At 46.0% G+C, this 13,373-nt stretch overlaps 1 protein-coding gene across 1 annotated transcript in view; it reads right to left on the bottom strand.

Annotated features, from left to right (window-relative positions):
* VPS13B (vacuolar protein sorting 13 homolog B) overlaps positions 1-13,373 on the bottom strand; it is a gene marked incomplete in the record, with an annotated part of 603,006 nt that overhangs the window by 401,297 nt on the left and 188,336 nt on the right. Inside the window, 1 exon segment of the mRNA XM_078786778.1 lies at positions 3,785-3,966. Within this exon segment, the coding sequence (XP_078642904.1) occupies positions 3,785-3,966 (182 nt within the window).

Here is a 13,373-nt window from a genome sequence, read left to right as displayed (position 1 = left end):
AGATAAATGACTGTACCCGAGTTGCCATTTTGTCATGGTTTAAACCAATCATAATTCAAACAATTATTTTGCACAAATGTATTTGTAATATACGTGATATCACATTTTATAAACCTTTGAAGTTGAAAACTTAAGTTGAAAAAAAAAAATTTCCCCCCCAAAAAAAAAAAAGAATTGGTGATTTTTTCCAAACAATACCCTTAGGACATACCGACGGGAGAGATATGTGCATACCAGAAGTTTGGTACGATTTCACAAAAGTTTAAGAAAGCAGTTCAGTGACAAGACAACACAAGACAGACACATATATATATATATATATATATATATATATATATATATATATATATATATATATATATATATATATATATATATATATATATATATATATATATATATATATATATATATATATATATATATATATATATATATATATATACATATATACATATATACATATATACATATATACATATATACATATATACATATACATATACATATACATATATATATATATATATATATATATATATATATATATATATATATATATATATATATATATATATATATATTGTTGCGAATATGGAATTTGGCCTCCATATCTGCTTGTAAATATTCCCCTATTTCCCCAATACTCCCCAACTATCCCCAATCCCCCATTCCCTAGTCCCATTGTCTGTAAACAACACTCTGTAGAACCGACCTTCCCCTTTTTCCCCCATTAAATGTCGTGCCCAGGTCCACCGCATCTCACGTAGACAACTTTCGGACATCTTGCTAGTTATTCTTAGTCTATGTCAGTTAAGGACTCGTTTCCATTAATTATGACTCTTCGTTGCACCAGAATGTGATTATATGGCACCAGTAGTGAGTTTAGGACCTTCCCATACCTCCTTCCATCTTCTTCCCCAAACAACAACAACAACAACAACTACAGCTACAACAACAACTACAACCACGGCGCGCGGGGGGAGTGTGCGTCCTCCCACCAGCTCGGTTAGCCGCCATGACCATGCGCTCCACGGGGTTACCACGAAGGGGCTGGCTGTCAGCTCCTCGTCAAGGGCGGAGCCTGGTAAACCCCCCGCACGCACCCAATGAGAAGCAACGTGCCGATTCCACGAGGCGGAGCTAACGAGCCGAGGGCGTGTCACTCCCCGCCGGATATACGGAGCGACTTGCCGGACGTGACGTCAGATGCGCCCCCAGCTTGAAGAAGAGCAAGTCACTACCTCCGAGCGCTGCGACCTCCCCGCATCTTTGGACCGGACCGAACCGGGTCGATTCTGCCTTGAGCCAAGAGTGCACCTTGAGCCATCGACTGCCTGCCTTTCCTTGCCATCAATCCCCGTGTGAGTCAGCCCTTTTGTCCCGTTTATCTGTCGTCTGTTGGGGTTAATATAAGAGTGTGTCTAAGTGCTCGTCTTTCTATGCTGTCCCTCTTGTAGTTGTAATCTAACCTTCCGCCTTAATATAATCTCCTCCGGAGGTCTTGAGAACCGTATCCCTGGTGTCGTGTCATTTGAATCCCAGCCGTGTGTCTTTTCCTTCATTGATCTAGCGTAGCGCGATTAGTCAACGTTCGGGTATAATCGGGTAACTTGTGCAGACGTGGTCATACCAAACCGCTCGGTAAATAACATCTAAGCCGCGTCTGTAACAATTGGTGTCAGGAGTGGGATACGAACCCACGCCTCCAGGGGAGACTGCGAAGGGGCTGGCTGTCAGCTCCTCGTCAAGGGCGGAGCCTGGTAAACCCCCCGCACGCACCCAATGAGAAGCAACGTGCCGATTCCACGAGGCGGAGCTAACGAGCCGAGGGCGTGTCACTCCCCACCGGATATACGGAGCGACTTGCCGGACGTGACGTCAGATGCGCCCCCAGCTTGAAGAAGAGCAAGTCACTACCTCCGAGCGCTGCGACCTCCCCGCATCTTTGGACCGGACCGAACCGGGTCGATTCTGCCTTGAGCCAAGAGTGCACCTTGAGCCATCGACTGCCTGCCTTTCCTTGCCATCAATCCCCGTGTGAGTCAGCCCTTTTGTCCCGTTTATCTGTCGTCTGTTGGGGTTAATATAAGAGTGTGTCTAAGTGCTCGTCTTTCTATGCTGTCCCTCTTGTAGTTGTAATCTAACCTTCCGCCTTAATATAATCTCCTCCGGAGGTCTTGAGAACCGTATCCCTGGTGTCGTGTCATTTGAATCCCAGCCGTGTGTCTTTTCCTTCATTGATCTAGCGTAGCGCGACTAGTCAACGTTCGAGCATAATCGGGTAAACTGTGCAGACGTGGTCATACCAAACCGCTCGGTAAACTAACATCCACCACCGCGTCTGTAACAATATATATATATATATATATATATATATATATATATATATATATATATATATACATAATTACATATACATACATACATACATACATACATACATACATATTCATATTCATTTTACTGAAATATTTGAGTCAAGCATGGATACACAATTTTGTATTAAAGCCGTTTTAAATCTGAAATGCTTTCACTGTCCTGCTGAAGGATCCTTCCACCAGGTTGTCCCATTCTATCCTACAGAGCATTAAGTCATAACCCCAGCAATGTCCAACCAATAATATCAATGCAGCGAAAGTGGGGGTGGGGGTGGGGAGGGAGAACAAAGCATTTAAAATGTCCAGGAACATCAAGCTGCAGAGGAATTCGTTGAAGTCCAAGATTCAGTGCAATGCTAACCAAGAACCCCAAATATGGGAGTCACACAGATCAGCAGAATTATAATCCGTGCACAACGCTTACACTTAAACTTGAAAATCTGAATAGTTCAATGCAAGGAAGGAGACTTGACAAAACCAACATTGCGTAACATACCTTTCATTATACAAAAGCAAAGTTCGCAGCCCGCAAATTGTGAAATTTGCAGCACTGAAAAACCAACAATTTAAATTTGAAAGCTGAAGCAGTAAACCTCTTAAAGTAGCTCAATGCCACCAAAGAAGGTCTGCAAAACATCAATCATTCACCTAGAGTCCAACACAAAGTCTTGAAAACTGCCGTGATAAGCGCCACATTTTTTGAATGTCCTCAGCTTGTGCAAAAAAGGTTGTGAGGGGTGAGAACTCAAGTGCAGGCAATAAACATTGCAGAAAGCATTTCTGAAGGGTTCGGTGGAATCGTAGGGAAGGGCACACATCTCGTATGAAATCAGAGATGAGTCGGGTGACTCCAAATCTCAGCCAGATGCAGGGTTTGGCTCACGGTTCTGGGTTTTAACATAAAACTACAAAAGCAGGAATAAAAAACCCGAACCCTGAAACTTGTTGCCCATTTCCATCAGCCCTTATACTTGCAGAAGTTTAATAAGAAAGCAGGGGATTGTAAAAGCAACTAAAAAGCTGAAAACATGGCGATGGCGTTTTTGTAAAGGTAGTGAGATGTGGAAAGCAATACTTTATGAAAACTTCAGTGTTCACAAATTTAAAATGACAATAGTTGAAACTACTTGCACAGTACATCTAACAAGTAATTGGAAACCATTAGTTCAACATGCTGGGGACATTATCAATGTCACGTTCACACATGCAAGAAGGACAACACACAAAAGCACAAGATTGTGATGCACATTACTTCGCCAAAGCTTTTCTACAATCCCCACGGGCATGTCGCAGGCCTTCGCGCTCTCTGCCCCAATTAAAACCAAATGGTACGCCATAAGCCCTGGCAAAGATGCGGGTTTGGCCCTAAGAGCTCCGGGGGCTACGCTGGGGTGGGCCCATACCTGGGTGGCCAAAAGCGTGGAACAACGGGGTGGCCGCCGCCTTCAGGCCCCCCGGAGTGCCAGGTCGGGCCCAGCTGCGAGTGACAGCCTCAAGAAGGCTCATCTCAGCTCTTGTCAAACGCACACACAAACTGGGCAGCTCTGCTGTAAGTTCAGACAGTGGAAGAAGGATCCGCCGAGTCCTGTATAACAGAATCATCCATCGGATTCCCAAATAAGCAATCATAAGAACATCATCCATAACACTGCTATTATTAGTGACACCATAAACATTCACAATGGCATCCCACCATAATTTACCATGTGGCAGCACTGAAAATTACCTCATAACCTTAGCCAGAAAACGATATCAGTTTGTTGAAGAGCGTTTTTAACCGTTTTCACAAAAAGGTACAACACCCCCAACACTGCCCCCACCCCTCCTCACTCCTCCAAACATGCCTTTTCTTAATGATCACAACATTATTTCTGATGGCATCACTGCACATAAAGACTCTCTAAATGTCACGCTCAAGACAATTCAATGTCTCCTTAGAGATATTGATTACTTGCGAGCAGGAGCTTTGAGATTGGGAGATTTTCCTTTACCTACTTTTATTATTATTGTGCCAAGATCAAATCAAATCTTCTGGAAAATAATTTGCCTACGGATGTGCGCAAACACATCCACACACACCCAACCACAATGACACAAAATGAATTAAAGTTGGTGGGATCTACATCAATGTCTTGATTTTTAAGATTCCTTTTTTGGCCTTAAAGGTCTGTCAACATGTATATCAATACCTTTCAGGTCAACAGAAAATGAATTACATTCTGAAAAATGAAAAGTGCTAAAAAAAAAAAGTCAACCTGATGCATCTATTATATTGAACCATTTGTGAGCAAGGAGCCATTGCTATTGGGGGTGGGGGGATCTCTTTTTCCTATACGTGAACAGACTTCAAAAATGTCTGGATCAAAACAAACCAAAGAGGAACGAACGTTCCCAAGTAAATTTGATATTAGCTCGACAGTGACGTCATCCTTTTATAAACTAGCAACAGGATTTCAATTGCCATGGGTATCAATTTGTTGCCAAGAGGACTTACATGGAACTTGTGTTCGGCAAATGCTGTTTTATTTAATATCCTCAGCTCTGCTGGAGAACTTGCTAATACTATGGCATGCAGCAAGAAATTATATTGCTTCATAACACATAATAATACAGAATTCATATTTCCTAGCTCAAACAATATTAACGCAGCTGCATCTCCTGGACAAGTTACCGGTACTTGCAATTACATACTTGGTGGAAATGACGTAACCCAAATGAAGATATTGTTGCGGATTCGGGGTCGGCACTCCCGTTACCAAGGGGGCGGGGGGAGGGGGGGGTTAATCCCCTTGTCTTTTAAGCTGGCCGTCCCCCGATCCTGGAAACTATAACGCTCCTCTGCAGTCGAGATTGGCCAGGGTGATTGGTCAGGAACCATAACAATATTATGAGAAGAAGAAAAAAACCACAAAGAAGCAAATGCATTGTTTGAATAACATAGCAACGTCAATGAAGAAGATTCCTAAAAAATGTCAGAGGTTGGAGGGTGTAGGGGGTTGGAGAGGGGGGCGCCTCTTCGGTGATCAGCAGTTGTACAACATGGTTTTCGTATTCATTTGTCCAACTGTCCAATTCACTTCCTGAACAAAAGCTTCAGCATCATTCTTGAACATTTCCCCCGTGTCTTCCCAACGTTAAGAGGCTCTTGTCACATTAACCCTTGAATGGGCATTTCCAAGCATACAACCTAACATTTTATATATATGCGAGATTCACACAACCCAACTACCAATTCGGTGATTGCAAACCACCAATTCTACATACTCAAATAGCTTCTGTAACCACCAAATGACAGTTTTAACCACCAATTAAAAATCATCAAATGGTTTCTCTTACCACAAATTGATGACCAATCAATAAGCAGGAATTCCAAAAAGAAACAGTTTCACAAACCCCAAATAATTATATGGCCTACAGAACAACAAACTTTTTTTAACGCGATTCGTTTAACGACCAGGTTTACATTTTTACGTGACTAGTTTAAAGATCAGGTTTAAATTGTTAGGTGGCCATTTTAACAACTCCTCACACAACTCCTCAAATCCTCACACGCCTTCTCTCAGCACATGGCTTATATCATAAACAAGTTAAAATTTTCAGATGTCTTGAAAACTTCAAAGTCCACATCATCAGGTGTGCTATTTTAACCATTAGTTCTAAATCATTGGATTGCCACTTTAACCAAAAAAGCTAACTGATCACATGGCAACTCTACCCACAAAGCTCAAATGATCAAATTGTTTCTCCAACTAAACTCCTCGATTAACTTTTCTATCATTAACTTCTTAAAAGAAGAACCTTTCCATTCCTTATTGAACCACCTGAAAAGGTAATCTCAACGAGCACTGTAATCTGTACAAGGCCGTTCCACCACACAGCATTACACTTCACTAAGCCCAGTAAAGTCCCAAACAAGGCAGCTCATACGCAGATCCAAATGGTTCTTGTTATGGGATATCCAGTGATAGACCAAAGCATTCTTTACGCTTTCTTGCTGAATAAAAACACGAATGGCTCTGACATCCGGGGTAGCTGGGCAGAGACTCAAAGCAGGCTGAGCAGCACAAAGCATGTGGCTCACAGCCACGGCATTGCATCTTATCAGCTTGTCCTCATTAAAACCCTATTGCGGCCATTTGAGCAATTCCAAAGAAATTGTTTTATAGGACCAATCCACCAGGCTTCCCCATGAGTATTTTTTTTTTCCTTTTTCACACAAACACACACACACACACACACACACACACACACACACACACGAAATGGCCAAACGTATGTGGACACCCACACGTGTGTGAAAGCGAGGGTTCTATCCCCGGTTTCTTCGGTCACGTGTCTTGAAGGTATTTGGGATATTTGACCAGCAAACTCTTCGGCACGTGGCTGGGAGATTGGCGATCGGAATTGCTTAGCAATCTGTCAACCACAAGTCTAGTCGCTCGCGGTTGGCGGCCTCAGTGGAACCGAAGTTCGTGGGGGAACGGGGCATAAACCCCCCTTTGTACGTCGAAGAACCCAGCATCCACAACAAATTTGTTGTCAGGAGTTTGGGATATTTGGACCTGGAGTACGCTTCACGTACTGCGAAATTACGAGCGTGTGGAAATTTAGTTTAAAACAAATTAAAAATTAAAATTAAATTCGGATGATGGCTGGCCAAAACGAGCAGGTTTAGAAAATGTAGAGCATGAGGATGAATTCATGGCCCAGGACACAAACCAACAGATTGACCTTGGAGTTCATCACGGCACGCCAGGGAGTGAAGACAATGGCGGCGCTTCGCACACAGGGGCGGAGGCCGATCCCGCTGTGCAAGCGGGTTTTATAGACATGGAGTTATTCATGACTCAAATGAGAGCATGCTTTGAGGTGGGAATGAACAAAATGGGTGATCGAATGGACACCATGAGAGAAGAGTCAAGATGTGGAACGAACAAAATGGGTGATCGAATGGATAAAATGGTTGATGGAATGGATAAAATGAGTAATCGGATAGACACCATGAGGAAGGAATCAAGCGGCGATATGAAAAGGATGGGGGAGGAGTTTGGGCATAGAATGGGCGAGGAGTTCGCGGGGGCACGTGACGAGGTAAAGTGGTGTGAGATGCGTGTCCAGCAAGGGCTGAAGGAGAGTATGGCCAAACTGACTGGGGGAATGGAGTATTGACGCGGGAGGTAGAGAAACCGGCGAAGGTAGAGTTCAAGCAGGAAATAACGGAAGTGAAACAGAAGCTGGAGGAGGTGGAAGAAGGAATAATATAAATTAAAAAGACAGAAGGAGATGGGGAATGAATTATGGGGGGAATTGATGGAATGTGTGCAACAGTGGTGCTCGCAGCCTGATGAAATACCTGCTAATCAAATAGAAAGATTACAGGTTCTTGAAGAGGACCGGGAAAAGGTGAGTCCCGAGGTGAGTAGCGATATCGGAAATGTGTTTGATGCGATCGGGTGTTCGGCTAGCTTGCGAGAAAGGCCAGACCCGGGAGTTCGTGCAGGGCCGAGTGAGAGGGTCACGAATGCTACGGAGTGTGTGAAAGGAGTGTGCGCACCAGGGTGTGCGAGTACGGAGTGGGTGGCGAGATATGATGATGCGGCTCAGGCATCAACGCCGACCGGGGTAGTGCTTAGTAAGATGGGTAGAGTACGCGAGCCCCCAATGAGTGGTGCACCGTGGGGACCGGAGGGAATCGGTGTGGCGTCTGTCTCACAAGGACCGGCGTGCAGGATTCGTACCTCCGGCACCCGCACGATATTGTTGGTGCCGTACCACGGCAAGAACGATCGGCGGGGTTCGTGGGGAAATTCGGAGTTTCGGAGGCACGCACCTTACCAGATGAGGTGCTCTAACCATGGCCGGTTGGGTCATTGTGCGTGGGACTGCAGGGCGCCATGCAGGGATGGTCCCCGGCACCTGGGACCACCAACTCCACCCCCCTCGGATCGTCCATGCCGACCGGATAACACCCTATGCAGGCGAACAGGCACCCTAATGGATCGCTATGGCCTTAGAGGCCGAGGCGCGACCAATTACCCCCATAAATGGGGGCTCATAGTTTAGAGGACTGGGGGGAGTACTGTGCCCCCCACATGGGGGTATGGTGGTGTGACCATTCCCCACAATGGGGGGGGGCATGAGCACTAGTTTAGGGGGATAGCGTTGTTAGGCCCATGGAGGGGACAGCAATGGTTGCTCCATGGGGCCACCGAAGCACTAGCTGAGGGAGGGCTAGGATAATGTTTGGGATCTAGAGAGACCATAGGGACAGAGATTTAAGTAGTGACCATGAACAATAGTGGGGACGTAGAGAGTTTAGCTGGTTGTTAACAAAGGGTATGCGTAGTGTAAAGGGACGACGAGGGAAGCACGAGTTATAGGGGAAATCAGTTAGATAGATGATGCTGCGTGTAAGTGTAAATGGAATTGTGTTGTGGTGTGAAAATAAATGGTGTGGAATGCATGGTGCGAAGGATTGAATGGGGGGAGAGGAACCCATTCACGGAGGCCAGGCGGGGTAGTTTAAAGGTAGATAGAGGGTGCAGGTAAATTGCATGGATATTGACACCTGTGGTGCTGATTGCGGAAATAGTTTTTTTTGTGAGGTGCATGAGACAGTGAAATGGCTGGGCGTGTGCCTTAATTGGTATTAATAGTTATTGGGGCACTCCGTTACTGGTAGCTCGTCGGCCAGGTAAGGCCACAGGTAGGCTCAGGGAGCCAATTCGGTTAGCGTATGAGTGGGGCCCGAGGATCCAGAGGAAGGACCGGGTTGCCCAATGCCAAGGTGGGCATCAGGGGGTAAGCGCCAGGGAGGGCCTTCCCCAGATAGGGTAGTGTGAGGAGCAGGCAAGCTCGGGAGGCAGCTCCAGTGAACGGAGGGGTGCAGGTAGGTCGACCTGCTGGTAGAGCCACACGACCCAGCCCCGAAATTGTGCGAGGGCACAGGTAGAAAATTTGTGGGGTTAGACCCAAATTTGGAGGGCACCACAGTGTGGGCAATGGGAATTTGGGTTCTTCGAACCACATATGTTGTGGGAGATATGTTGAAGGCAGCAGGAAGTTGGGGTGTGAAGAGAATGACAGAGATCTGTAATCTGGTGGTGAAAGAAGGCCGCATTCCAGTGGATTGGGAACTGAGTACCCTCGTCCCTCTATACAAGGGGAAAGGTGACCCTCTGGAGTGTGGCTCGTACCGAGCGATAAAGTTATTGGAGCATGGAATGAAGGTATTGGAAAGGGTGTTGGAGAGGAGGATAAGGAAGAAAGTGAAGATCGACGAAATGCAGTTTGGATTCATGCCAGGAAGCGGAACGACAGACGCGCTTTTCATTGTGAGGCAGTTGCAGGAGAAGTACATGGAGAAGAGGAAGAAGTTGTTTCTTGGGTTTGTTGATCTGGAGAAAGCATTCGATAGGGTACCACGCAAAGTATTGACATGGGCATTGAGGAAGTTAGGAGTGGAGGAATGGTTGATCAGAGTAGTGATGGCAATGTACAAAAGAGCGCGCACAGCTGTAAGGACGAAGGACGGGAACAGTGGTGAGTTTGAGGTGAAGGTGGGAGTGCATCAGGGGTCGGTACTAAGTCCATTACTATTTGTAGCTGTGATGGAGGTGCTGGCTCAGAACGTAAAGGAGGGTTTACCGTGGGAGTTGTTGTATGCAGATGATCTGGTGTTGATTGCGGAAAGTATGGATGGACTGAAGGAAAAGATGACCACGTGGAAGGAATGTATGGAGACAAAAGGTCTGAAGGTGAATATCGGAAAGACGAAGGTGATGGCAAGTGGTAAAGCATGTGGTGAGGTGGAAAGAACTGGGAAGTGGCCCTGTGCTGTGTGTAGGAAGGGTGTCGGAGTGAACTCCATTCAATGTACAATGTGCGCTGAGTGGGTTCATCAAAAATGTAGTGGTCTGAGAGGGTCATTAACCAGTGTGGCAGCTACATTCAAATGTAAGGTGTGCACAGAGGGAGCTGCAGATGGAGGAAATGTTGAGTTGGATCTTGGAGATGGCGTGAAGCTGGAAGGTGTGAAAACATTTTGCTACCTCGGAGACATGCTGAATGGAGAAGGTGGATCAGACTCGGCAACGGTTGCTCGAGTGAGATGTGCATGGAAGAAGTTTCGGGAACTGGGTGGCGTGCTGATGATGAGGGGAGTGTCGTTGAAGCTGAAGGGAAAGGTGTATGCTGCATGTGTGAGAAGTGTTATGATTTATGGGAGCGAGACATGGGTAATAAACGTAGAGCAGCAAGGAAGGTTGGAAAGGGTGGAAATGCGAATGGTTCGGTGGATGTGTGGAGTATCGTTGAGAGAGAGGAAGACAAATGATGAATTGCGAAAGATGATGGGAATAGAGCCTGTGATTGATGCTGTGAAGAGGAACAGGTTGAGATGGTTTGGTCATGTGTTGAGGAAGGATGAAAGTGACTGGTTGAGAAGAGTGATGGAAATGAATGTAGAAGGAAGCAGAGGACGGGGAAGACCGAAAAAGACTTGGCTAAAGATGGTGGAAGAAGAAATGCGGGCAAGGGGGTTAACAAGGAGAGATGCAGAAAATAGGGCAAAATGGAGAAGATTGTCATGGGGACCGCAAGGCTAACCCCCGCTCTAGCAGGGAAAATGGCCTTTAAAATGCATGTTGTGTTGTTGTGTGAACCACATAGTTAAAAGAAGGCCGATTGGCAGGGTACGACCCCGGGGAGATTAAATGTGTAATGATGTTAGTGTAGTTAGGATTTTGTGAAGACCCCTTCACACCATCCACAACCATCCACAAAGGGATGGATTTCGCACAACGGGACTCAATGTTTGATTGGTAAGGTGCATCACGACGTGAGTACGAAACATCGTGTGTTCATTCCACCTTTCCTTCCTGGGAGAACCTGGGGGGAGTTGGGGACGAATTTGGAATAAAGAGGGGACGTGGGAGACAAGACGTAAATATGAATTGTAAATACAAGGAGGGCTAGGGTAGTGTAGTTAACGGTGGGGGTACGTACGGGTAGGGCCAGGCTCGAGTTCACTCTGCCGGCGTTCCTCTCACCCGCTTGTCATACCTGTGTTTTGCGTTGCCACCATGTCCTTTCCTTTTTTGCTCGTTGCGTCTTCTCTTCCTTCCCGATCCAGAACCATCAAGAAGACTCACCTTGCTGTCGCAGCATCCTGCTGCCAAACATCCATCCATCCATCACATTATGGACCACTGGCTCTGTGGCCACACCCATTTCCATTGTTTCACCTCTTGGCTACCCCATCATCTTGCTACATGGGACCACCTGTTGGGTGGCATTGGCACCACACATTTGGATCACCTGTTGAGTGGCACTGACACCACACATTTGGACCACTTGTCAAGTGGCCCTGCTCACGAAATAAAAAAAGTGATCCATATGTGCAATTATGAACATTTAGATGACCCTTTGCTTCAAATGGCCTGTATGCCGGTCTAGGGCAGCCGGTTTTTGTTAGCCCGCCTACCAATCCAAGAAGCCAGAAGATGACGCCAGCAACAAGTTCTCCAAGTTTTATTCCTCAAGTCCAGGTCCTGGGTCATAGTTTTTGGCAAAATAAATTGTGTTTAGTGCAAAATGTAAAAATGTTGCCCACCGGTTATGTGTTATCTATCTATAATTCCAGTAATCTCTGTGTGTCTGTGTGTCTGTGTGTTTGTGTGTTTGTCTGTGACCGCTGTTTCTCGACAACCACGGGTCCGATATACTTGAAACTTGCCAGGTATATTGCTGGGGACCCGAGGATGTGCCTTTTCAAGGTTTCATATTAATCGGACAAGTAGTTACCGAGCTATGGCGATTTCTTTACCAAACTCCGCAAGCCGTTCGCTTTGGACCAAACCATTTCATGTAAATAGAGGGGGGGGATTGTCACCGTACTCGCAAGCCGTTCGCTTTGGACCAAACCATTTCATGTAAATAGAGGGGGGGGATTGTCACCGTACTCGCAAGCCGTTCGCTTTGGCTTTGCGAATGGACCAAACCATTTCATGTAAATAGAGGGGGGGGATATAATTTTAGATATATATATAGTACGGGCATGCCCTAGTTTTCAAAATTCCGGCAATACGTGAACAGTATATGGTTGTGGGTGTGAATCTGTTAGGTAGTTTCTCAACGCATTAGGAGGGACATATTTAGTGTAAAAATGTACATTTAAGTGTTTAAAAAAATAAAAAATGTCACACACATTGGGATTAGAGTTTAAAATGTTAGGGGAATCACATCTCCGTGTCACACTAATAGTAATGTTAATTGAATGCCAGCTCACCCCAGCCGCTCCATGTGGACGACTCGGGTCGAGTCTCGGTGAGAGGAGGGGGTAGTTGCAGTTTTGCCATAAAGGCAAACCCTCTAGCGTTAATTGCACGACAACATGAAGCCTGCAGTAGTTAGTTATTTTGTTATTGAATGTAAAGATTAGCCCTTTCCCATTGTGTAGTAATAAAGACCAAATATGCGTCGAGATTAGGCATGATTTCAAACCTCCGTGTGATTTAAGGGAAGCCATTACTAATGTGCAGGAAGGCGTGGCCAAAAGCAGAGCCCTGAATGAAAGGGGGAAGGAGGACTGAAACCTTCCGAGGACGAGGAAGGATTGAAGGCCAGCACGTGACCAACCTCAGCCAATAGGAGGCTGTGGGACATTTGGGGAGTTTTGGGGGTCAGGTAAATACCCCCACCCATTGACCAAAAGGGCCTCTTGCTTTTTCGCTGCGCCCACGACACGACTTTCTTGCTTTTTGGCTGCACCCATGACAGGACCCTTTTGCCTTTGTCCTTCGACGACGCCTCTTGCTTTGAGATTTTGCTGCGCCACGACCTCCTGCTCTGGACTCTCTTGCTTTTGGCTCCACCAGACGACACTGCTTTCGCCTTTGTGCTCTTGCCCAGACCCTCTTGCCTTTGTCCTTCAACGACGCTTCTTGCTTGTTCAACCTGCGCTGAAGTTCGTCCATGCCGACTTCGAGGCGG

This window comes from Myxine glutinosa, chromosome 11 (genome assembly GCF_964187855.1).
Source record: "Myxine glutinosa chromosome 11, kmMyxGlut1.1, whole genome shotgun sequence".
Taxonomy (NCBI): domain Eukaryota; kingdom Metazoa; phylum Chordata; class Myxini; order Myxiniformes; family Myxinidae; genus Myxine; species Myxine glutinosa.
Note: the sequence above shows the minus strand (reverse complement) of the source record. Positions and strands in the feature narration are given on the sequence as shown.